This window comes from Strongylocentrotus purpuratus, unplaced genomic scaffold (genome assembly GCF_000002235.5).
Source record: "Strongylocentrotus purpuratus isolate Spur 01 unplaced genomic scaffold, Spur_5.0 spur5_scaffold_9, whole genome shotgun sequence".
Lineage (NCBI taxonomy): Eukaryota > Metazoa > Echinodermata > Echinoidea > Camarodonta > Strongylocentrotidae > Strongylocentrotus > Strongylocentrotus purpuratus.
In genome coordinates, this window is record NW_022145615.1 from 31,003,595 (window position 1) to 31,031,487 (window position 27,893).

A 27,893-nucleotide genomic window follows, 5' to 3' on the forward strand; every position below is an offset into this window, starting at 1 on the left:
CAGTGAAGTCACTTAACCGAGTCAACGAGGAAAGTATAGCTTAATTATTCAAAATACCATAGCTCTTCAACGTATCTAGGTGCACCAAAGATGACGTCTAGAAGTTGTCGCCCTGATAAAAAGAAAAAAGGACAATGAGAATTATTTACAAGACCCCGGTCGTAATCAAAGCCTGCCAATTGAATAATGAAAAGGTATTAATTAAATATCGATTGGGGACTGGTCCAACAAGCTCCGACCCGCCCCATAAGCTAATAATCTATCTGGCTTCCCTTTATCTAGTAAAACTATTGTGGTTGATTTAAGACCTATCAAAAATCGATTCCAGAAATGAGACAAGTTGTCACAAGGGGGTGGAACCACATAATCTGGAGGGTATTCAGATCATAAATTGGAAGGGGTTATCTCATTATCTAAAATAGATGAGGGGCAAAGTGAATTATAGAAAGAGGAAGAGTAAGAGACAAACTGTCAATCAAAAAAGAAAATGTGTGCCCTAAACATGTGGATTCTTTCTATCTCAAAAAAGGGGTGACTTTCAGAATTAGAAAGGGTTTACAATTTGATACATTTTCCCATTTCCTTTATCAAGAACCAAGAGTTGTTTTTGTTGAGACTCTGCACCATAGTTTGTAAAGCGAATACGAATCTGCACAATGTTTTTGATATACTATACTCTATAATGGGTATTTTGATTCCTTATTACATAAATGGAAGGATCGAGGATGATGTATAAGAAAGCGGTACATGTCTTTTGCGATATAACCAAAAGAGAAGAATCTATTTAACTCCCCTTCATAACTTTAAGCAACATTATCTTCAATAATTCAGTTTCCCCGATCGTTGATCAAAAATATTATGCTCCGTTAGACTTCACTAAATTTCCAAGTTGCACACGTGTTTCATTTTTGCGGTGAAATTTGGTTAGAGTCTCTAAATACATGTATTGGCCCTTTTGAAAGAATTATAGGGCCTACCAGTATTTCGATAGAATGCTCCTTTTCAAATATTGCATTATGCGCTTATATTGTGCTCGTCTTGTTTTCAATCACTTTATATAGCAAAGATTTACAGTTATCAACCACAGAGTAATTCAATTCAATTCAATTCAATAATAAACCACACAGATTAATATTAAAATATTTCAAGATCAATGTGCGTTAATAAAATAGCAACCGTCAATTCAAGGGAGAGATGGAAGGCATGATATATTCAAACAAAAACGCGTCCTTCGACTGCACGCACAGGTAAGTATAAAAAGAATTGTTTGAAAATGAGGTAACAATACCCAGGCTTACTGCACATATCAAGCGCAGGGGCCGGGTAGGATTTCGTTTCCTTTCTTTTATTTCTTCTGACGCCTTTTTTATTGTTATTGCTGGCCTGGCTATTGTTGAGGGCCTACGGTATTTCAAAGACGGTGATTTGCTCTTGGTATTTATCGTGAATAGCTTACTGCGAGCCTGAGCAAAGCTTCTGTTTGCAAAGAGGCGTGAGGACCCGATGGGTGGAGTATATCAGTGAGGAGACTTCGCTCGATTAACATCTAACGAAAGAGAGGTTGAAGATGCTTGCTTCGCTCTCCTACAGAAGGCATAATTTAAACGACAAGCGGTTGGAATACTATTTTTGAAAAGGAATAAACCCCTGCGAGGCTGGAGTCCCCTCGCTGCAGCCTCCCCTGTCCGCCTGTGCATGCCTGGATCTATATAATACTTGAGGTCAGCATACCAGGTAGTCGGAAAACATCATCGCTCAGCGACCACATGCTCGCGGGTTATTCATCTTTGAACTTGGCTCACCATGAGCCGAATGCAACGAGGAACGTTATCATAGATACGACATATCACTAAGTATCTGGTCGGGAATTGATATGTGTTAAACGTGATTTACCAACATCTTTAAGGAATGCTTATGAAGAGGAAATATTAACACAAACGCAACGTCACTGGAAGTTTCACAGCGTTTTTGGAATACGGATTTTGATTTCCTTTCGGCGGGATTCACGAGAAGACGGCAGATCTCGATCGGAGGTCGTTTGTCGTCTTGATTCTAGCGTCTCAGAGTTGAGATGACCTTTGATCTATTTTGACGATCACCGGGAGCACATGATTGAGTGAAGGTAAGGTTTCCATGGTGACGATTGTGGAATGCTCTTTCCATTGTTCGTGTCTTGCTTTGTCTATATCTTTGATTTGTCTTCAGTCTCTTTCACCTCGTATTAATGCTCATAATGTATGTGTTTTCTTTCCAAACAAGGTCTCTTGGATAAGTAAGAATGGAGATGAAAAGGTGTAGTCTAATTTTACACGACTACAACACTTCTATAGCACTTATCACTACTACAGAACTTATATCACTACTATATATATTACTACTACTTACTGCTTCTACTTCTACTATACTACTACTACTACTACTACTACTATACTATTATATACCTCAAAAACAAAAACTACAACTGTACTACTACTTCTACTTCTATACTATACTACAAAAATGTACTTCTCGTATATTAAGTACTACTACACACGTTGATTTTATTTTTCGCGCCAAGGGCATGTTCAGGGGTGGAAGCAATATATTATATATATTATATTTGCATTGCCCTGGGGCTGGCCACCAAATCATAATGATAATTGTCAGCATAACCACATAATTGCGTTTGCCACGTTTGCGGTTTACGGACGACAAACATTGGACAATTACAGGCTTACCCGGGATTTCTTTTTTATGCCGAATAGTTACAAGTTCGAAGCGGACGGTCATAAAAGAATCTACGACTGTTTCCCAATAAACAAATATTTTCAGCTCCCACATGCGACTGTTTCATTTTGTTAGTCAAATTTTCAACACGTTGACCAATGCCATGATCCGATATATTATGATTGCAGAATTTATATGCCTAATTTCTATTTATTGGTGCTTTCTAGCGTTATGTCATGAAACAAGGGGCAGCGCCCCCCCCCCCCCCCATCCTTGTCCTCTTTCCCCTCTTTCCGGCTAACGTGTCACTTTGTTTAGAGTGGAATCCATGCTCAGATCAAGATTGTAATTCAATCACGACTTTGGAGTGAATTTCAATATAAAACTAAAGTGGATTCAACTCCAAGATTGTGATCTCTAAATTGACCCATAACATAATAGATAGATTTCCACTCCTTTGCATGAAGAGAAATTATTTTTGTTTTAAACAGTGATGATTGATGTCTGATGGTGATTGTTTTAACCTGCATACTGCCAAGAAAGCATCATAAACAACCAGGTGACCGACGGCATTAAATCCTCTCCGAGGGACTTGGTAATGGGGATTAATGCCTTACCAAAGGGCAAGAGCCGTTTGATTTAGTTTCGAACCTGGGATCTCCCGGTTACGAAGGTTTTCAGAAATATTTGTTGTCATATGACTGGATGCTAAGCATAGAAATAGTTGAACGTTATCGAAAGAAGGTTAAGAAAACAGTTCTTTTTGTGAACCAAGGGTGAGAGTTCCTGTCATATTTTTCTTGGTAGTTGCAAACTTGCCAACAATTGAACCTACAAACCATGAAGTAAGAACGATTGTTTGTCGAAGGCGTTGAAATATGTTTCTTTCTCTTCTTTGCTCAGTAGCATTGTTCTCCAGATATTTATGACCATTTGAAAATTTAGATGGAATTCCTTTACACGTTTCATGGACAGTACAGGCATCAACCATTCGCCACATATTCAATTAATCAACAATGTCATATTCTAGGGCAAAATTGTAAAATGGTTATACATTTAGAATGGTACGTGATGATTATTAGAATGTCGAATATAAGTCGGTTCAACTCCCATAAATCTATACACATTTGCAAGTTCTATTTGAATTACATTTCTGAAACGTTGATGTTACATATTGATTTAGGTAATTCAATTTGACACAATGACCTGCATACCAAACATGACAGAATAAAATGAGTAATAATTTTTGCTTTCCCTAATTTCAGGTCAAATTTTGTTTCCCAATGACTTCAAGGATCGCTTCGTTGATACGATTTATAACTTTCCAAACATTGCATTAGTTGGAGTTTGAAGTATTTCCCAATGTTTTGGCCCTTTCCATTCGTTTATGGCAGTTACTCGTTATAAATCACAAGAGAACGTAAATTCCATTGTCGAGATTTTAATCATGCAGTCTCTCCGATCAAATACTCATTCCTAGGGGTTTTACCATAAAAGCCTCTTATTGCCTCGATCGCCATTGTCCACCGCACAAATGCATACAATGAGAGTTTGACAAATCTTCTGCATACGAATTCAGTTTCTAAAGTGCTTTCCTTTGAAGACGTATAAATTGTCCTGCCGTTTTCTTCCTTGTAGGTTTATGCATACAGAAATAGATTACGTTAAGAGAGACCTTCAAATGGTTTGGGAAATAGTTTATAATCTGTTGCAAAACATTACGTGGTAAATGAGTTAGTTTGGTACATTTGGATTTGGTTAGGTTTGATCAACATCCATTTTTATATAGAATGTAGACAGTGTCCCCCCCCCCCTTTTTTTTCCCCTTCTTCTTCTTATTATATTAATAATAAAAACAGCTACAGTATTTACATACGTCAATCCCAGGGGATGTTCAAGGAGCCTACAAAGTATTACTGCCCTGGCTTAAGTCCAGCTGTAATAAGTCGCTCAAAGCATTTAAGGAATGAATTTCTACAAGGTACCCATTATACAGGTGGGTGGAGAGCGGCAGATGTAGATTAATAGGGACTTTTAGATTTGCGTGGACTGATACGTGTGACGTCCATTCAAGGCAACGCATTAAAAGGACGTCGATCGTAGCATAAACCTATTGTCCTCGTGCGAATCTAAAAGTCCCTAATATCTTGCCAAAGGACTTTCAGATTGTTGTTTTTCTTTAGTTTGTATAATGAAGTCACATATCACTATAATCACTGCAAGGCAGTGGCGTAATGAGCAAAAACGTTTGGGGGGGCTGACAAAAAAAATCCGCAGCACCCCACTCTAACATGCAGGCCCCGCTGAACGTTTCACAAAGTAGGGTCTAGGGGCAAAGCCCCGGCGGGGGTCAAGGGGCGGAGCCCCCGAAGCTCAAGGGGTATGGGCATCAGTGGCGGATCCAGGAATTTCTTACCGGGGGGGGGGTGGGGCACAAAATGGCGTGGGGTTAAATATATGTAAAACGATGAAGCGACAGAATGAGGCTTTAGCGGCAAGGGAGTGGAGCGACCAAGCGGGGGTGGGTCTGGGAGGGGGTTCTGGTAAGAAGCATTTGCAATTTTAGAACCGAATTAGAAGCATTTTCAGGCACTTCCTGGAAGCGCGGAAGCTGTCACGTTTCACTAAATTATTAGAGAAAGAAGACGATTCGTTGTATCGTGTTCTTGTCTGAATTCAGTTCCCCCGCCCCCCCCCCCCCCCCCCTCCCGCGCGAAGCGCGGAAGCTTTGACACTTCATTAAATTATTAGAGAAAGAAGACGATTCATTTACCGGTTCCGTCTCTTAATACCAGACAAACTGCAGCTGTAACTTGTCTGGTTATAAAAGACCTATTGAAGAATAAAGAGTTCAATGACCTTCTTACATCTGTTGTGAGTAATGCTATAGACAAGAAGATGAATGAGATATTGTCAAGATTAGATCGAGTTGAGGGTGACGTCTTTGACCTACAAAGCAAACTGGAAATGAAAAACAAAGAATTGGAAAAATTAGTAGGAAAGGTTTCACTCTGTGACAACACCACCGCCAAACTGGAAAATGCATTAAATACCATGGAACAATATTCAAGACGAGCATGTATCAGAATTTTTGGTGTAAATGAAGTGAAAGGGGAGAACACAGATGCAGAGGTAGCTAAGGTTGTCACAGAAACACTTGGCATCTCCCTTGATGTGGAGCGGGATATTGATCGTTCTCATCGCGTAGGAAAAGTAGTCCCAGCAGTATCAGCACTCCGAACTAGTACTGCAACATCCGATCCTCGACAGGAAACAAAGAAGCCACGACCAAGATCGATAATTGTGAAGTTCACAAGCTACAGAAAGAGAAAGGAAATATTAGAAAAAAGAAGGAAGCTAAAAAATACAGGAATATCAATTGTGGAAGATTTGACGACAAAGAATCAGAAATTGCTTGCAACTACACGCAGTACCCAAGGGGTACAATCTGCATGGTCTTCGGATGGACGAATAATTGCCTTGATTCCTGCAAGTGGAGGGAAAAGTATCACAAAACTCATCACCTGTGATAATGACCTTCAACATATAATAACTCACTGACAAATGACGTCATGGTATACTCTTGCCTCTCGAAAATGGCTCTAGTAACAATGAATTGACTGTAATCCACCTACTCCAAATGGATACTGTGTCATACCTGATTTGTTTGCTGTTGTTGTTGTCATTGCTTGCTTTGTTTGTTCTTTTTAATTTAATTTAGGTATGCTCTGTGTTATATGTAATTGTATAGTGGAACCTAAAACTCTATCTTGCCACATATGTTGTTCTCAATCTGATAGCTTTTACAAAAAATCAAAATGTCTTGAAGTATGTACCTCTTTAGAAAAGGATCTCTGCAATTGTCCCTTTCCATCTTGTTTTCATAACATATTTGCCTTTAATAATACTGATGATATCGCATTTGAACATCTTTTTAAAAGGAATGTCACTACTTACCCATACCAACTTTTAAATAATCTCCAAAACATTGAAGATGTTTACTCTGATGACATGGATCATAATCTTGATGTCTTGGACTGTAAATATTATTTAGATGATGATTTCTTAACAAAAGCACTTGAATTCAAAGAAAATTTTAGTATTATTCACTTCAATTCTCGAAGCTTGTCTAAAAACTTTGATGCAATATCCGATTTTATATTTTCTCTTAATTTCGATTTCTCCATCTATGGCTTTTCAGAGACTTGGATCCATGAAAACACACCACATACTTTTAACCTACCTGGATATTCGTTTATACATAATGATCGCAAACATGCTAGAGGAGGTGGTGTGGGTTTGTTAATTTCTGATCTTTTGGATTTTGTTATTAGACATGATATCTTAGAATGTTCTGAATATTATGAGTCTTTATTTATAGAAATTGTTATTCCTAGAGGGAAAAATATTATTGTCGGTGTTATTTATAGAAAACCTCAATCAAAAGTTATGGATTTCAATAAACACCTTCAGTCTTGTTTAGAAAAATTGAATATCGAACATAAACATGTATATATAATGGGAGATCTTAATATTAATCTACTGAATCATGATAATGCTTCTGTGAATGAATTTTTGAGTGCAATACATTTGAATAGCTTTGTGCCCTTAATTGATAAGCCAACGCGTGTTACAGAGACATCCTCATCTTTAATTGATAATATTCTTACTAATAACTATGGATCAAATGTGCTTTCTGGCTTATTTTACAATGATATTACAGATCATTTCCCAGTTTTTCAAATAACCCACTTTAAATTTCATGCACAATGTACTCCTACTCGTAAATTTCGTCGTATAAATGAAAGTACTATTAGAGCTTTTGAAGAAAAGGTGTATAATGTTGATTGGAGTGATGTATTTAACTGTACAGATACTGATGAAGTTTATAATATGTTTATAGATATGTTATCCAAAGTTTACGATGATGTATTTGTAATGGGAGACAGTAAGACCACAAGAAAAATTATTAAAAAGCCATGGATAACTGTAAGCATATTAAAAAAGATAAGATTAAAAAATAAATTGTTTAAGAAGTATAGGAAAAATTGTACTGATGACAATAAGAAAAGATATGTCAAGGTCAGGAATAATGTTACTAAAATATTACGTTGTGCACGCATAAACTATTATAAACTTAAATTTCAGCTCTTTAAAGGAAATATGAAAAAAACATGGAATATGATAAATGAATTACTTGGAAAATGTAAGAAGAATTTACCATCATATGTTACTATAAATGGAATAGATGTACATGATGAAAAGGATATTGCTAATAACTTTAATACATATTTTGTAAATATAGGAGCCTCTATGGCTAATTCTATACAACAAGATGATAACTTTGTTGATTTTTTATCTGGAAGATGTAACAACACCATATTTTTAAAACCTGTTAAAGAAACTGAAATATTGGAAATTACTAAAAATATGAACTCATCAAGTAGTAGTGGCATTGATGACATTAGTCCCCTTGTTGTGAAAAAAATTATTTATGGTATTGTGAAGCCTTTATGCTTCATTTACAACCTATCATTCTCATCTGGAATAGTACCCTTGAAATTAAAAACAACAAAAGTTACACCTGTCTACAAAAAAAAAGATATCCATGATATTTCAAATTATAGACCAATATCTGTTCTTCCCGTCTTTTCTAAGATATTAGAAAGGCTGGCTTATAATAGGATTTTTGATTTTTTGTATAAAAATACTATATTAAATGAATTTCAATATGGTTTTATGAAAAATGTTTCTACTGAAATGGCACTTATTGACTTACATGATTATGTTGTTAATTCTTTTGCAAATAAATTATATACAGTTGGTGTTTTTCTCGACCTGAGTAAGGCATTCGATTCAATTGATTACTCAATATTGTTACATAAATTAAGTTATTACGGTATTAGAGGACTACCTTATTCATGGTTTAAAAGTTATTTACATAATCGAACTCAAGTTGTGTCTTACAACAATGTCATTTCAGATTCTTCTAATATTTCATTTGGTGTTCCTCAAGGATCGATTCTAGGTCCTTTGTTATTTCTATTGTTTATCAACGACCTCCCAAATTGTTCTAAAATATTAAAATTTATATTGTTTGCTGATGACACCAATATCTTATACTCAACAGATGATCATTTATCATTGTCAACTAATTTAAATAACGAACTACTAAAGGTCTCTAAATGGTTTAATGCCAATAAACTTACATTAAATATAGATAAATCAAATTATATGTTATTTTATACTGTGAAACAGAAACAAAAGTATAGTACTTTGCAAAACTTAGTTGTGAAACTCAATAATTCATCAATTGAACGTGTATATTGTACAAAATTTCTGGGTGTTTACATTGATCATGATTTATCATGGAAGACTCACATCTCTTATGTCAGAAAGAAGCTATCACAGAATATCGGTGTCATCAGCAAATTATGCCATATCCTACCAAAATGCATTCTTATAACATTGTATAATACTTTAGTCCTGCCCTACTTATCATACTCTAATGTTGTATGGGCTAATACATATTCTTCCAAATTGGAAGCCATTTTTATATTACAAAAGAGATTTGTTAGAATTGCCTCATCATCTTCATACTTGGCACATACTAAACCCTTATTCATAAAGTTAAGCATACTGAACATTTATAAATTAAATAACTATTTTAATGCAATACTACTTTTTAAACACAAGCTTGGCTTATTACCCAATAATTTATGCATTATGTTAACTTTAAACTGTTCAGTTCATAATTATAATACTCGAAACAAAATGAATTATTATTTATCTGCTATTACAAAACAATATGAATTACACTCTTTTAGACACAAAGCTCCTTCTGTATGGAATTCCTTACCGTCAGACATTACTTCTATTAATAGCCTGAACTCATTTAAAAGAAAGCTTAAATTATATCTTATTTCTAATAATCTTACATCATAAAAACACTCAATTACTCCACAATGCAAATTTGTTTAGGGTTGTGCGGTCTACATGTATGTTTTTGTTTTTGCTTATGTTCTACTTTGATTAGTTTTGTTTTGTTATATTTTGTTATTGTTTATTCAAATACCATATATCATTTGTATGATTCCTATACTGTTTTTTTTTTTCAGGTGGCTGTCCAGACAAACCCTCTAGGGTTTTTATACAGCAACCTAATTCCTATTTGTTTGTTTTTACTGTCAATATTGTACTATGTTAATCATATTTATGTAAAAGTAATATTTTGATGTCACCGTTTTTGTTTTTTTACTATGGAATTAAATAAATACTGAACTGAAATCCTGGTCTGAATTCATTTTCGCCCATCTCGCGCGAAGCGTGGAACCTTTTACGTTTCAATAAATTATTACTCTTAATCCTTGTCTAAATTAATTTTCGCCCATCCCGCGCGAAGCGAAGCGCGGAAGCTTTTACGTTTCATTACTAGAGAAAGAAGACGATTCGTTGTATCATGTTCTTGTCTGAATTCAGTTCCCCCTCCCGCGCTCTTCGCGGAAGCTTTGACACTTCATTAAATTATTAGAGAAAGAAGACGATTCATTGTATCGTGTTCTTGTCTGAATTCAGTCCCCCCCCCCCCTCCTACGCGAAGCGCGTAAGCTTTGACACTTCATTAAATTATTAGAGAAGAAGACGATTCACTGTACCGGTTCCGACTCTTAATCCTTGTCTGAATTCATTTTCGCCCATCTCGCGCGAAGCGCGGAAACTCTGACGTTTCATTAAACTTTTACTCTTAATCCTTGTCTGAATTCATATTCGCCCATCCCGCGCGAAGCGCGGAAACTTTAACGTTTCATTAAATAATCAGAGAAAGAAGACGATTCGTTGTATCGTGTTCTTGTCTAAATTCAGTTGCCCCACTGGGCCCCTCAACGGTTACATGATGTAAGTATGGAACGCCCGGCAGTGCTTGTCACAGTTGCTTCTGTAAAGGAGTTTTTTTTTACTAGTGTTACTGTTAGTGGCCACGGCCCCTTAGTGACTATAACAAAACTATGCTCTTCCTCGCCATTTGGGAATGTGTCAGTTTGCAACAGAAATGGAGGAACGAGCATTCTGTTGCAAATCATGTGATATCACGAACATTTATACATCACTTGTATATGGAATTGAAAATAAGTCATTGTTCAATTTTACTTGGGGGGCTGGCGCCCCAAGCCCCCCCCCCCCCACCAGTACGCCAGTGCTGCAAGGTCTGCCAAAATGTTCAACTGTAAATAACAAATCGGAACCAACGCATTGTGAGACCCAAACACAGTTGTTTCTGTAAGTAGGATTGACTTTTAAAGAAGATCCTCTGTCTCTCTGAAGAGGAAATCTTTCTATATTCTAATCCTCATGACATTCCTGAATATTTTGTTCGCAAATCAGCATTTTTTGTCCTTACCAACTCCCGAGATGACGTAACAGTTAGCGCTTTTATTTGCTGTATAAAGTGACTGACAGTATTTACCTCTTCACTATTTAAAGCTAACTCCAAAAGGCGTGATCCTCTTTTAGATTTGTTCAAAACCTGAACAAAATGATGAGTCTTTTTTGTTGTTATCTCGTGTGCTTCAAATATCATATCAAGTTTGGTCTAGAGTCTATAGGATGAAGAACAAATGAAACATTATTCTTCTTCTTAGAATGATGAGAATGTATCACTAGATCCTTCCTCTCAGTAATAAATAATTAGTCAAACATTTTCAGTTCTACCCTCCGAGAGTCACGACAGTATTTTCAATAACTCGGCTGGGGATATATACGTCACTCATCGGTTAAAAAGTTTTAAGGTAATGCTTCTTTCTAGTTTGGAGTGTAATATACGAATATTAGTCTATAAGTAATGCATGCATATACATGTATTATGTTCATTCCACTTTAGTATGATAGTCACAGTCAATGCGACTTATTTATGAAGTTGGCACTGTTATCGCAAATTGATAATCGCTAACTAGAGCATGTGAATCCTATGTCATTACCACCATCTTTTAATTCAAAACAAAGTCTTTCAGTATTGTTTCTAATTGATGCATCCAATAGTTGTTTACGATTTGAACACAGAGCTCTAAACTCTTGTCCCCGACACCGGAACGAAAAAGTACCCCCTGCATGTCAGCTATTGAGTGAAACCATTCAAATGTTATAGAATGAAAAACAACAAGGTATTATTCTGATTATAACCTCCCCGATATCAATGCTAGTAACAGGGCAGTTTGGTGCACCATTATTAATCAAAGAAAAGTTATACTTATGGAAATTTAAAGGGGAAAGTAGTACGTGGTGATAGATGGTTAACTTTGCAGAAAGATGAAGGCGAAGGAAATTTCGTCATTGGGTAGCAATAATCACAAATGCAACACGTATCCTAACTATAGTTATCATTTAAGAAAGTGGCTGAAATAAACGTGGAAAAGGACGATAGATGTCGACGTAGATGGTATCATTTGAGGTGTCCACACTGTCTTGTACAAGCTTTGCTTTTTAGTGGACCCCTCTGTTTCCCATAATTATGTATTCCTGAATTGTTGTAAATGATTGTAATTGATTTGTAATGTTTTGTTGGAAACATGAATAAATTGAAATTGAAAATTAAAATTAAAATCGATAGAAGAAATGAGAATGAGATAGGTTGGGAGGAGTGATGAATACAGGAAAATGCCTTCTCAAGTACTTGGCGGTATAGGGGAAAGGTAGTCTTGTGATTTTGGTGTTGCTTGAAGAAAGCTTGAAGGAATATATCTTCGAAGTGTAGACATCCATATCCACTTGTTTTCTTGCCCTCGTGTATATCAGATCTCTGAGTCCTTATGCGGAACCCGATGACTGTTTTCTTAAAGCCTTGTGCAAACTGACCATCGTCAACCCCTTCTGTATAAATACTGAAAACCACTCTGCATACATACATGTTTAATGTGGAGGGATTCCATTCCTTAGACAAAGGGGTCGTTCACATCAAGCGCTTAATATTGATCAGTACTAGTAGCAACTTAAAAATTCGTTCACTCTTTAGCTTGTATATCAATCTGGCGACTTTTTCTTCCTTGTTTTGTATTTCGAATAAATCATTTAACGGTCATAAATTATGTAGTTTAGGAGATAATACACTGAAACTTGGAATGGAAAAAGCTAGGCTGTTATGAAGCCCTTTGCTCAACGTTACCATGGTCATGACCGTAATTAAGAACTATACATCCCATTATCACTCAATAATTCATAGCCACCATAGCTTTTTAGCTGCTGCTAATTACGTAATATTATAAACTGATACAAAATTAATGACAGGAGCTTTATTAACCAACATGAATACCTCTTTATTCACTTTATCTTTAAACTAATTGCGACAACAGCTATTTGAGCAATGTGTGCTGCAATGGGCAATGAGGTATTTGCCTATGGCCCTATACTTGCTCAAAATATATCATATTTTCAAACAATTTGCATTTTCATTTGTCATTTGAAGTTTTTCAGATTGCTATGCTTCAATGGCAAATGCATGGAGCATAGATCTCGATTTACATAATATTAACGCAGACGAATTCGAACTTTGATTGGTAAATAAAACAGAGAGGAGATTCTTCTTTACCGGAAAGGATTATTATTATCCCTCATCTCTCACAAAGTCGTTTTATTTACTGACATGAAAGTTTGATGTCACGTAGAGTACATCAGGCTTCATAGTTTGTCATCAATCTCTCTCTCTCTCTCTCTCTCTCTCTCTCTCTCTCTCTCTCTCTCTCTCTCTCTCCCTCTTCTCCCTCTCCCTTCTCTCTTTTTCTCTCTCCTACTCCCCATCTCACTCTCTAAACAGAACCCCAGGGGATGGTCTAAACTATAGTTTTGAATACATTTGCACGACCCATCCTAGAGGGGAATAAACAAAAGGTGTGAGAGGTAAATAGATCTGGAATGCGTGATGTTATTTAGGTCTTCACCGACGAAGGCCTATAGATTTTAGAGTGAATTTCAATGAGGAGATGTCAAGGTAGTATTATGTAGGTGGATAGGCCCACAGGTGTGATCGGACGGGCCATCACACGCTATTTTACTTACTGGTATAGTTACAGTATATTTATTATGATGCAACAGGATTTTTGATTTGTGTTTCATTGAAGTGATTTGACTTGATTTGATTTGTTTTTTAAGGAAACAATCTTATACCTGTAATCAGTCATCCCATTTTAACAAATGAGCACAAGCATCAATCCAGATTCTAGAAAGGGTCATTATCTACTTTATTTCATTTGTATTTTTCAAAATCCACTAGGCCTACAGTAATGTTAGTTATTTTACAGAATACTTTTTTTCCTTACAAACAAACAAGCTTGTCTCCAAGCGATGATTGTAAAACAATGCCTTTGGTCACGTGTCGACATCATGAATATTCATGTTGACGTGTGCCCGCCTTGGATGTGACATAGGCCTGTAGCATGCATCATAAACGCTCATCCTTCGAATATTTGGAATATCATGAATTCATTAAGAAGATATTCGGTATTCCCCTCCGGAATCATGCTTTCTCGTGTTTCTATGATTCACCCCATCTCCATGTTGTTTAATGATGAAAGAAACGCCACACCGCTTTGTCCGGTTTTTCTCTTAGAAGAATGGACTACTCCTCAATTTGTCCACGACTATCGCTAAAAAAAATAACTGTTCAGGTGTTACTATGTGAACCAGTGCCACTGTGATGGTCCCCACTTTTTTAAATTCCTGTTTCCTTAAGAACTTGTGACGATACAGTTTGCTGTAATTCTGCCCCCTATGGTATTCTCAATCTTGTTTTGACCAGAAAAATGTTTGCGCTCTCTTTTTTTTTTGAAGTATAAAATTATAATCATTTGTCACTACACAAACGATGAAATGCCATTGAATCAGCTTTAAGATGATAGAATCAAATAATTACATTGGATAGAGACATGGCGGCATAGAATACACAAAACGTAAAAACGACAATATCCGTAACTACAGTACTGTATCTCAGGAGAGCATACCGAAGTTTCCTCATGAAAAAAGTCAAACATAACTGATACATTTTCCCACAATAACAATGTACACAGTCCTTGTTACAGGTCGTGTGAACTTATTTGTACCTCCCTTGTGTATTTACCTGAAATCGTCATTCAAACTTCATACAAAAGACTAGCAGTTCGCAGACAACACTCGGTATAGAAAAGAAACGTGTTTATACTGAAAAAGGGGTTTGTGTTGCAACAAGCGTTCTGTGATTGTGCAGCTTCAAAAGGATTTTCCTCATAAAAAAGTATCGTTCTGGTGCTCCACTTTGTAGTGCATTATATTTTAGCAGTAGTAATGGGATCTAATAGTGTCATCATGCTAGTCTGTCATTGATTTCAGTGGGTTTAATTTGGAACTGGAAGTGTTGCGAGATATTTATCCCCTTTGGAGGAAGGAAGGAGATGTTTATTTTCAAAGTGCGAGGCGAATATCAACATCAGTCTATTTGTTAATACATGTACATGTACATACATGAACTTGTGTTTAAACTAAAGGATTAATTACCATTGAATGCCATAGACTTTGACCGGGAAGGAATATTCAAATACATTGGTAAGATTGAGTTAACTTCTTCATCCACCTATATTTTATTTGTGTTTTGTTCCAGAATATTTACATGTACGCTTTTTCCTTATGCTACTATTTACAAAAAGTATACTTCTTTAAGCGTGTACACTGTGTTGTTTTAATATACTTTTACTTTTACCCCTGTGGGACATACTTCCGAATTAAAGAATTTGTGAGATTGGTGTTAAAATTGGGCTTATTTGTTCATCCACCTATATTTTTCTTCAAACATTCGTGTTTTATTTTTATTTCTATGTAACAAAACATTCATCTAAATGCTTGAGTATGATTTAATGTTTCCCAAAACTGATGAATTATATTTGTCTTGCTATTCCAACGAATGTCGCACCTCAGTATGCTTTTGAACATATGGACCAATACAGTAAAGTGAATCTGTATCTTAATTTCAAAATTAAAATGTTATTACTGTACATGACAACTGCATGTATTAATATATACGCAGAAAGTGTTGATTTAGAATATAATTCCATGGCAGTGAAAGCCTAGCACAGAATATACTATGGTGCGTTTTTATTGCCCCGGCTATGTCCAATGAACTGCACGTCTGTGCTATACCGAAATCTATCTTCCCGCAGCCGGTTGCATTTACAATCAATATCATGGATAATACATATGAAATCTGAATTCATCAGCCATCGATCGATTCCTAGTTGTGGGTATGATTTTACTGTTATTAACACCGAGGGTGTCTGAATGACAGTTCATGCGACGAAAGTATCCTGCATTCGAAACAATATAGCCGATATAATGATTATATTATTAAAATCTGAATGTTTGTGAATTTCATCTGAATTCAATTTCATGTTTTATACGTATTTGGAGAGCTTAATTTTTATTACTTATTCAAAGTTGTCATAGTTTGCTGGGTAAGCATGAAAATGAATTAATTCTTTTCCTTTCAAAACTGTACTCATTTATTATTCATTATTAATCATTCCACTATATAATTTGTTTGTAAATAAGTGGTCTAAGCTTCATCTGAAATAATCGAATTAGCTCGGTACATTTTTGATAATATTCATATTCTATTGAATGATGTAACCATGTGATTTGTATTGCTAGCAAGATTATGCACCTGTCTATTGCGTTTCATTCGCGGAGTGTATATTGTGTGTATTCACGCCACGGTACGTAGCATATAGAATCGTGATTCTTTTCAAACAAATTTGGTCAAACTTCCCATGAAATTGAGGACAAAGCTAAACTAACAAACCATAAAACAGTCGAGAATAGAGTATTCTTATTTCTCAGTTCCGGACCAAAGACGATCATGAAAGTATTTTGCCAAGTATTAACTGTATTCACTATCTTTGCATGGGGATAAGGTGTATAAGATTTATAAATTGAATAGATTCACATGATCGTAACGCTGGTGAACTTGAAAAAATAACCACAATGTCATCGTACATCGTGAGAACATTCTCCCTCTCTCTCTCTGTCTCTCTCTCTCTCTCTCTCTCTCTCTCTCTGTCTCTCTCTCTGTCTCTCTCTCTCTCTGTATCTCTCTCTCTGTATCTCTCTCTCTCTCTCTCTCTCTGTCTCTGCCTGTCTGTCTCTCTCTCTCTCTCTCTCTCTGTCTATGTCTCTCTCTCTCTCTCTCTCTGTATCCCTCTCTCTCTCTCTCTCTCTCACACACACACACACACACACACTCTCTCACTATCTTTATATACCTATCATACCCTCTTTCTCATCTATTTTTCTGTCTCTTTCTTTCAACTGTCTCTTCATATATATATATATATATTCTCTCTCTCTCTCTCTCTCTCTCTCTCTCTCTCTCTCTCTTTCTCTTTCTCTTCCATTCTCTCCGTTCGTCCTTATTTACATATTTCGTCTCTACTTATCTCTTTCTTTATATCACCAAAGAGATACTACAAGTAACTCTTTGGTGTCACTGTCTTTTCCCTTCCCCCTCATTATATTCATTCTAGACTAGTATGCCCCCTTCCCTCTATCTCCCTCTTTCTTTCATTCTTTTTCTCTTTTTACATTCTTAAATTATAAAAAGAAGTTGAGGAGGGAGGACTAGGAGCTACGAAACTAACTAATAACAGCAAAGACCAGAGGCGCTAAGGCAATAACAGTTTGAACCCATTTCCATGAAAAAAATGTTAGGGGAATACTTGTCTCTGTCCGGCGGAGGGCGGACGTGGAGGGGGTGGGGCACAGCCCTTAATGTATATTAAGGGCTTTGGGGTGGGGGAGCCCTAGTCGGGAGATGGGTAGTGCATAATGCATTTATTTTAGAGAATTCGTCTTCATACTCAGGCATGGGCGGTATTGATATTAGCACTTGATATCATGATCCGTACGTGAGGTGCATAATGTCTGTCTATCATTGGCTTGCTTGGAGGGAGCGTCCGTAAGTACAAGTATTAGAGTGGATGGTACTGGGATCGGTCATACCTCTCATTGATCAATAAAAGTATATAGCAATTATACATTTTTGCAGGGACTAGTGGATTAGCAGAATATCGTGATGATGAGAGAATGGTAGAGGGGTTATAGGAGAGAAAGGGGTTCCAAGAGAGTGTGAGAGAGAAAAAGAGAAAGAGAGAAGTGGGAGAGACACAGATCGACAGGGACAGACACAGATAGAAAGAGAGGGTGCATTCTTATTCCATCGAAGATATTTGTTGAAATCTTTAGATGATTACTTAACTTTCCTTAGTGGCCAAGAGTGGAATAACATACTGCATATTTCCTGAAGTGATCATCCCACGTTGTAATAGAAATCCGTCACTCCATATTGAGATGTACAGGCTGTTCAGAAAAATATAATATTCCATGGTCATTACATTATGATTCCCACTCCACTATACGTGAGCTATCACTCCTGTCATATAAATCCATGATTTCATACTTATCAACAGCTGTTCTCGAGCATGCAGGGAACGCTCCAAACTGGTTTGACTACTAACCCGATGGGGGTGAAATTGAAAACTCAAAATAACATACCGTCATGAAATGAAGTTAGGCCATTAAATACTCGGGGGCATTTCCATTGAATCAATTTTTTGATGGTGTTGTTTTTCATGGTAGTAATATTCTCATGATGATATGGAATCAATTGTTACCGATCTTTGTGACCCGACTCTGTTGCTTTGCACCAACTTTGTTTCCTTTCTTGCCATTCCACACGGTATTGTTTTTATAAATAAAAAAAGAGGGGCGCCCCCCCCCCCATAATGCCTACATAATCCGACACAAAGTTTACAAGGTCTGAAAGATAAAGCACATGATATTTTCATTTGACGTTTTCAAGATTTTTCTGAACAAACTGCCCAATGTAATCACTTCTAACTGTGACACATTTATGTAAGGTGGGCGCTGATCTGACTCGGTGAACGAATTGGCAACGAATGTGGGAGGGCGTTTATTCGGCTGCCGTTCATGTATATGATGTTCTGTTTAAACCCCCTCCCTCCCCAATCTGACACCCTTCTCTCTCTCTCTCTCTCTCTCTCTCTCTCTCTTTCTCTCTCCCCCTCTCTCTCTCTTTCTCTCTCCCCCTCTCTTTCTTTCTCTCTCCCCCTCTCTCTCCCCCCCTCTTTCTCGCTCCCCCTCCCCTCTTCTCTTCTCCTTTTTTTCTCTCCTCCGCCCCTTCCCGTATTTTTATTAGGGGCACGCGACCTTCATGCCCTATATACCACCGGTTTCTGACCCTCTTGTCATGTACAATAGTTCTCCCTATAAATGTCTAGAAGCGTGGTAGGTCCATTCATGGTCTCTACCTGTGGTAGGGTCCATGGTCCATTCTACAGAAAGAGTCCTCTACAAATTGTGTCATTTGTTCCCTGGAATATTGATTTTTCTCTTTATGCCACAAAAGAAAAGTTAATTGCATTCCATCCGCAATGAACCATCATAATAGGACAATCGTTCACTTTAAAGACCATTTAGCGCCAATGACCATGATTGTGTTCACGAAGCCAGCATCACTCAGTGATGAAGAGTAATAATGGCATGTGCAGTACATTTTAAGAATCAATAACGCCGCTGGTACCGTGAAGGGTAATCGACAGGTCCTTGTTGGGCATGGTCTAGGCATTTTAGTAGGTCCATGGTCTAGGTCTAGGACATTATTTGTGGTTGTTTGATTCTTCTGACAGTCGACTTGACTTGACTTGTGCTGCTGAGAGGAGATGGAAGTCCGTCTTAATTTTGATATATCAGAATTTGCTTTATCATGATTTTGTTTCAGGGTTAAAATGAGATAATTTTCCTTGATTTCACTATGAATTCCGCTTAAAGAAGAAAAAATAGAATGTGCATATTCGATGTTGATTAGATGATAAAGGTGATGATTTAAAACCAGCAATTTACTTCTGTTCAAAGGAACATGAATAGAATATTTCATTTTGATGTGCATGATATTAAAGTTAACCGCAAATTTGTAATATTCATCGTGTAAAGTAGCAATTCGTTATTCCGGAGTTGGTCTTTTGAGAAGCTCGATTTTTTAAATCAAGATCACTGACAAACTTTCGATGTAGGATGGGTTACCATGGCTACCGAGTGACGTTAGATACATACAGGTCACGCCCAATCAAATCATCATGTTTATTTGCACTTCTGTTTTGAAACAGGTGCATGCAAACTTGCGAAGTTGATACTTTTCATTTGATTACTGAGATAACAACAGTTAATCTAGTGTTCTCTTATATTTCCCATGATGTATATTTATACAGTGCATGTTTAGTTGCGCTCTAAATAATTTATATCCCAGGTACTGGTTTCAACCACACCTAAAATGCTTACTTTGGATCGACGAGAGAATCGCAGTGGTATACAGTGTAATATAATTATGTTACCCGTAGTCCGTAGATTGCCATACAATTATTTTGTGGTTTGAAAGACAGTTAACTTGTCGGGCTCACGAACGTTAAATAGACCGTGAATTTCAACATTTCCGGCTAAGCATTCTTCACCGGACGAAACCTGTATACATTATATTTCATGGATAATGATTTTCTTCAATAAAATCCAAATTCCACACTTCATAAAATATGATTTTCAATACAGGACTTAGTGGTTCATATATTTGTGGCGATGATGTTCTCACACTCATATACATGTAGTTTATAATGTGATCTCGACGTGATGCAGAGTACCTTATATTGTTATTTGTCTAATGTCGATAATGGCCATATGGGTTAATGCATCTGTTAGATGTGTAAGGGGCTTGAATAGCACTTATACAATATAATGCCAGGTGTTGAATAATGCAAATCACTTGTTTTTTTAGGAAAAGTATTAAAACTTAATGATATATGTTCAATTCAATACAAATTTTCTTACTGCAACTATAATTATCTAAGTTAATTTGATGTCATGTAAAAACAAATTATGCTATGAAGTATTTAGTTACCGGTACATTGTTTTGTTTTTGATAATATTCAAATAATTATAAACCAATTTGTGTTACTGACTTATCTCTTTGATTAAATTTATGATACAACATGAACAGGTAACTCAAGATAATCGTTAACAAACAAACGTCAAAATGCCTTTGAATGGGATGTCTTGTTCTATTTCATTACTTTCTATACTGGTATGTAATTTTACTTTTGACGTGAAAAGAAAATGAACTTAATACATCGGGTGACGGTAGGTAGGACACAATGCTGATATGTTTTACACACTTCTACTATTTCGTTTACCGATCTATTATTTGTATTCTTTTATTTGCAGGTTCCTTCTAGGGTGCAGCCAATGTACGTCCTATCCGTTGACTCATAGATGGATGTTTTCCACGATCGTGTGCTGCTTTTAAGAACTCGAGATGGCGTCCTTTCATATCATCAAGTTCCTAAGGCCGAGATGAGCTAGCGAATACGATTGAGGATGATATTCTGACAACGCATCATAAACATCAGATGGAATGAATTTTGTCTTCTTTTAATGGTGTACAGGACACTGATCATTCGCTGACGTACATTTCAATTTTTGTAGTGTGTTATATATTGGCTTCCCTGTGGATAGGCAAAACGTGATTGATGTTGCTGAAACTGAGGAGGATTGTCGACTTAGATTCTCCAAGAGCTACTGAAAGATCATCCAAATGATCAGCAAATTCGCTAATTTACCCCGCCAGCACCTTAGTCAGCACTATCACATGCACCCTAGACGTCCAACCCACACCCACACCAACAACCAACACTACCACAACCACCATCAATACCACAGCAACCACTCCAACCACTTCAGCGACATGAATCAGCCACCAAACACTTTCGACGGCCCGAAGGCCATCAACAACCACAACGGCAGTAACAACATCAGCAACAGCGGCGGAAACAACAGCAACGACGTCGAACTCATGATGGAGCTGCCGCCGTCATCGCCGATCTCGCAGGCAAGTCACGTCAGCCACGCCACCATCCACAGATCCGTCAGTCAAACGAATAATGGCATCAACGGCGTCAACGGCGTTGGGAGCGTCCTCCAAGGACGTTCTTCGCGCCTTGCCAGCGCTACAGAAGACCTCACAATCATGCACAAACCACACAGCCTCAGCCTCTCCCGCGCAACGCTTACAAGTAAAGAATTCGGCGTGGAGAAGTCTCTCACATCTATGGGTATCCTAGCGCTGATAGCCATCATCATTACATCTCTATCTATCGTCTTACTTATTCAGTTTAACTCAATGCAGAGCCAGATATTGACTGATGGAGCCGTAGAGGGAGTGACTGGTACCAGATGGTATTCAGATATTTTAGACTCGGGTGTGGTCCTTGTGAGCTTCTGCCTCATGCTGAACTTATGTTGTGTGGTCGTCTGCACGGGACAGAGCTATTTCACGGCGAAAATGTTAAAGCTACCTCAAGGAGAAGAAAGGTAACTGTTCTTAGTTTGAAGTAGACTCCATATGAATTGCAAATACTGCTTGTGATATTGAGAGGTCACATTCTTGTATAATCACTGCTATAGGCCATTCTCTACATTCTCACACCCCTATGCCTTTCAGTGTCTTATTCTTTCTCTTACCTTTTCTCTCTTTCATGTTATCTAGGGTACATGGATTGGAATGTAGGATAATATGTTTCTTTTACTGTTGAAACTAGTAATGAAACTTTCAAATACATTACTTTCATTGTAGACGAACATGCATCCGATTGTGTCCACATGTGTATTGTATTTATTCTTCCTAATGGATTTAAAAATTATTTTCTTGTTAAACCTAGTCATGATGGATATTATTTTGATGTGTCTTGCTTCCTGTGTCATTCTGACAGATCATGTGACTTTCTAAAGAATACCTCTGGCTCACGGTTCCTCGCTGTCTGTTCGTTCTTCGTATCCATACCAATCTTTCTTGTCGGTAAGTATCTGAGCGGGTTCTGTCTATCAAACGCAATACATTCTTTGTATTACTAGATAAATGGCATGTGCAACTGTGATGGGTGTATCGACCGATTCTAGATACACTGTTCGAACCGTCCCGTGGATGAGTTAGTTTAGTGTTGGTATTTAAGAACGAAGCTCGAAATGAATAAGATCGGTTCCTGAAATCACCACTTTGTGTGTTGTGTAATCTGTTGTTGTGAACGAAGGACCTGGGGACATCGGGTAGAGGACACCATCCGTAACAGCAACTGATGTAACAATGTTTATTTTACTGATATGTCACAACATGTACTTTGTTCAAATCTATTGTTTTGTTCTTGCTCAAGAATGATTGAATACAACAAATTATTTGGAAAAAAGAAGAAAAAAAGTATCTGAGTGTTATCACATTGATTGGTAATTCATATCTGCCCCAAATACTGGATTAAATAACCCAAAGCGAATGTGGTAAACTGTCAACCCAGTTTTCTTTATCACGTATGTTGCAAGGCTGAGTCATGAGATATTATGCTTGCGTTTTTGGAGTTAAACTGTTGTCTTCGGGCTGGGAGATTAGAATAAGATTTCAACTCTTAATGATTCAACATTTTCCAACGTTATATGCAATTCAGATTCAATATAATATTTCTTATCCTGTATGTGTTTTTCTTCTGACACAGCTCTTATACTTTACATTCTCCTCGAGTTCCGAACGATACCCGCCACCGTGTCTAGCGCCCTCATCGGGTTGGCCATCCTCTTCATGATCTTCAGTTTTGGGCACAACGTACATCTATGGCAACGTGAACAGTCGTTGATCAACAAGCGGCACGCCCCGCCACCGGGTGTCTTTACCGGCATGAACGGAGGACCTTTCCATAGCAACCAACGCCAGCAGTATTCAAATCACAACAACCATCACACGGACAATGATGGACACCGATTCGCCTATTCGAATCATGCGACAGATAGTGGCGATACCGCTCTCGATCCAATGAGTGTCAGTAATCTATCGACGCTCGTCTGACGGTGACTTACCAAACCAAGCCCAAGATTAGCTTTCAGTACTTCATCTTCCAAATAATACAATTCTTCCTTCAGAATAGAGTGGTAATAAGAGTTCCAATTGATGTTCCAATTGATGTTTTAAAACTATACACCTTTTCAGATCTATGTTCTTAAAAATTGGACAGCCCTGAAAAGTGTCATCTTTAAAGGTCCCAATGTATTCGAGGATTGGACATTTTCACATTAATTATGTAGCTTCTGTTATTTGACAACTATGACGGATGAAAATAAAGCAGCTGAAAGACAGTGTCAGAAGAAAGATAACCATTTGTGTTCCAAAGTCGTGGACAACTATTGGGCTGGCATAAATAGTAGTTCTTGATAACAGTCTATGCTGTCTATCAAACTCTTCGACTTACGACAACAATGGCAAGTCTTTTTGTTTAGCATGAACAAATTAAATAACGTATTCTTCTCTATAAAATTCTAGTGAAGGCACAAGAACAATTTGCATTGACATTAAAGCACCTGTAGCATTTCATTGACAAAAGAATCAAGTTTATTTTACACCCTTCCTAGCAACATTTATCATGTTTATAACTGACTCTGCATAAATTTGATTTGATAATACACTATGAATCAAATTTTTACATTGCATAAATTATAGGCAATGTTGCTTTCTAAGCTTCAAGGCTGTAAAACGTCTCGGCTGGAAAAAGTAGACAAGGTGATGAATTTCGTCCAATTGATTTGAATAGCACTTACTATAATACAGCCTTTCTATGATACTTTGAGTTTATTTTTTTTATAAGCATTCTCCATTTTTATAAACCAGTGCGCTTCCAGCTTTCAAATCCGTACCAATTTAATGGAATTTCATGCAATGGGGTAGTAAATAGTTGTTTGTATTTACTAGCTCATTGCTAGCAGTCCATAATCAAAGTATTCTTGGCTTGGTTTGGTAGAGTCCACGTTTCTTGTAGATAGTTAACTGTTTATAGTTATCCGATTATTGGTTCATCTAACTAAAATACAACTTGTACTCAGTGTGGCGAGTTCTCATAATGGGCAATTCCACTGGCAAAGGTGCTAACGAAATTACACATCCCTGAGAGGTGATGTGATCTAGTGGTTTAGTCACCGGATTGAGGATCACAAAGTATCATGCGTGGTTCGAATCACCGCCACCGTGGTCGCGGCACCAACGTCCTAATCAGAGGCCCATTCTCACTTCTGTCCAAACATCGCGATTTTACTATCTTCCCGATGTCACGATGAAAGTTGCTGAACAACTTCCACTGTAACATCGCGATATTAGTAACGTTAGTTTGGGCCGCAGAATGGGCCTCATACGTTTAAACTTGCAACAAACAAAAAAATTGCATTCCTAACATTTCAGTCCATTAAGTTATTTACAGTTTGGTTTTTACTTCATGTGATGAAGATTTTTGTGCAAAAAAAAAAGAAGAAAATCATAAGAATTCGAAACAATCGTGTCAGTTAAAACAACCGGACTCTTATAAAGTGTTATCGACTATTATCATGTGGAATTGCCCATAATCATAATTACTACTAAACCTCACTAATACATCGTTTGCAGTGAAGAATTGCCTTATTATGATAACAAACTATTAAAGCATTGCTCTGCCAGTATATGATTGAATGAAAGCAAGACTATGACCACAACAATTACAGTAGATAATGTTCTCATTTTCAAGAACTATTTTGATATTTTAGTAAAAAGTAGTGGAGTGATGCCTCATTGGTTGAAAGCCATTTCCGATGTTTCTTTTCCTGGAAATTATTTAGTAAATTATAATAAAACACGAAAAGGGGGACAATCGAGGTGATAATGTGGGATAAAATATAGCATTTTGAAGTATTTCACTCTCATTTGACATTTGTTATCGCTCGAACTTATTCAATTTTTGAATAAGCAAAGATAACTTTGTCTGGAATAAACCCAAATCATTAACCTTGTTCACCATATAGACTTACTAGAATACTAGATCTATGATTCAAAATTATAACGGGATCTATGTTATGAAAACCCGTGCGTGATCAATGCTGCTTTAAATTTATTTGGTAATTCAGAGTACTCAAACAAAATAAATGAAACGAACCCTTTTGCAGAAAAACAGTGTTCAAGTCATTTTAATCTTAATCATAAAACTACATACAATATGATAATTACGTATTGTGGTCATCACATAATACCTGTAGCCACAATCGAAATACTTCCAAGCCAGTGTAGACGAATTCGTGATGTACTTTTAAAAATACAAATCCATCAAACAAATCATTTTACTTACAATAGTAGCATTGTCTATAATCAGTGTAATGGTAAGATGTTGAGGGCATAATAATCTGGGCCCCGTCTTACAAAGAGTAACGATTGATCCAAATCAATCGTAAGTCCTCCGATCAATCGTAAGTTTGCAGTCTCCTGTCTCTTATGTAGTAGTTGCGATTGATATCAATCGCAAATAAGTTGCGATTGATATCAACTCCTTTTAAGACGGGGTCCCGATTTACTTTCCAAAATATAAAATGCATGAACATGGTGAATATATTTGTATCTTCATGCTTGCAAGAGTCCATAATTACAAAAATGAGGTATCCGAACACATCGAAAAGATTGGCGTAAAAGCAACCTAAGGTAATTTCAATACCCTTGTCCAACACATATTGAAATGTGCGGACATGACAATGAGGTATTACGTAATCCGAACATGATTTATGTGGGATATGCAATATGGCATTGCAATTGCACTTGAGTTGGTTTTCCGAAAGCCTTCGCAATCGTGTGTTCTATGCATAAAGCCCAGCACCGCACACTTTACGATCTCACTACGATCCGCAAGTTTGGAGGACTTTGCAAAAGCATTTGTTATGAACCTTCATACCTCTACAATCTTAATAATCGATGATTTGAATAGTCATAATGATTAATACAAAATTATATTTCAATGGATTTCAGGCTTCCTTTTTCAGGAATAGCTAGATCGGCTCCGAATTGTAGTGACGTCATATCAGTAATGCGATTGTCTACGATCTGAGGCCGATTCGGCTATTATTCAGACCAGGTGTTTTAAATGCACCGAAATTTCGGATGTTGGTATTCTCATTATTATTTAGAACCTATAATTGTGAATTTATAAGGAAAACGACGTTTATTAAGATTTCTAAATGGATATTGATATCTATTCGAAAAGCGGATCGCGGGAAAATCGCATAGCGTGCGGTGGGCTTTATACGCTGTTGTGTTACACAGAGAAGAGAGTACTAGGTTATGAGAAACGAATGTTCGTAACAATTCATTCAGACGCAGGATTTCTTTCATAAGTTGCAAGTATATCGAGAATCATCGCGTCTAATTTAATTCATCTTTGCAATAAACAAACCCCGTATACGAGTAAGTGCATCACTGTTGCGAAGCTACGTGATAGTAGAAATCTTTAAAAAGTTATGGACAATAATATGATATTGCTCGTGAAGGCACTGTCATGTGACCGTATAATGTCCATTCGATACAAATGATTTAAGATAAGAATCCCTCTTTTTGTTGCACATAAAAATTATTTACATTCTCATTTCTCAAAGGCGTCTACAAAAAGTCATAAATAAGATCTACGAATACAAAAACTGACAAAGCTGAAAGATTGAAGAAATAACGTAAATAATGTTTCACATATTTACAATTGTACAGTTATCGCTATTTTATATACGAATTAAATGCTAATTAAATATTGTAATACAAACATGTGTGATTCTGTTGGCTATCATATAGTTTTATTTGTAGCAAAGCAATGTTGACAGTAATATTCAGGATTGTCAATTTAATCTCTTCCTCCCACTTGTAAAGTTCCTTCTGATTTTTTTCATTGCGAACGTATTATTTTAGTGCGATGTATAGAGATAATGATGTACACAGAGAAATGAAGGGAAAAGAGAAATGAAGGTAGAGTATGTGCGTGGTGTGTGTGTGTGTGTGTGTGTGTGTGTGTGGGACAGAGAGAAAGAGAAAAGGAGATGGGAAAGAGAGATTAAAGAGCGAGAATAGGAGAGAGAGAGAGAGAGAAAAAAAAGAAAAGAGATTCGGAAATGTGAGGGGGAGAGAGAGGGGGACAGCGGTCAGATATAGGTGGGCGGTCATTAAATGGATCCGGTAACTTTGTCTCAGATTTTGAAACAAAATCCTGGATTTAGCCATGGACATGATTTAGCCCATGCTGCAATGATATTTA

The 27,893-nt window shown here is 36.9% G+C and overlaps 1 protein-coding gene across 1 annotated transcript; it reads left to right on the forward strand.

The window, feature by feature from the left end:
• Positions 1–1,430: 1,430 nt before the first annotated feature.
• LOC100888768 lies at positions 1,431–27,411 on the forward strand. Its single transcript, XM_003726073.3, has 4 exons — positions 1,431–2,122; positions 21,004–22,149; positions 22,548–22,633; positions 23,319–27,411. The coding sequence occupies exons 2-4, from the start codon at positions 21,374–21,376 to the stop codon at positions 23,663–23,665; spliced, it is 1,209 nt and encodes a 402-aa protein (XP_003726121.1). The 5' UTR covers positions 1,431–2,122; positions 21,004–21,373; the 3' UTR covers positions 23,666–27,411.
• Positions 27,412–27,893: the final 482 nt, after the last annotated feature.

What these genes read in the sequence shown, in the direction of transcription:
- LOC100888768 (XM_003726073.3), top strand. Translation starts at nt 21,374, where the DNA reads ATGATCAGCAAATTCGCTAATTTACCCCGCCAGCACCTTAGTCAGCAC. An exon ending in CTACCTCAAGGAGAAGAAAG is followed by an intron (nt 22,150 to 22,547) that starts GTAACTGTTCTT and finishes TCATTCTGACAG; the next exon opens with ATCATGTGACTTTCTAAAGA. An exon ending in CATACCAATCTTTCTTGTCG is followed by an intron (nt 22,634 to 23,318) that starts GTAAGTATCTGA and finishes CTTCTGACACAG; the next exon opens with CTCTTATACTTTACATTCTC.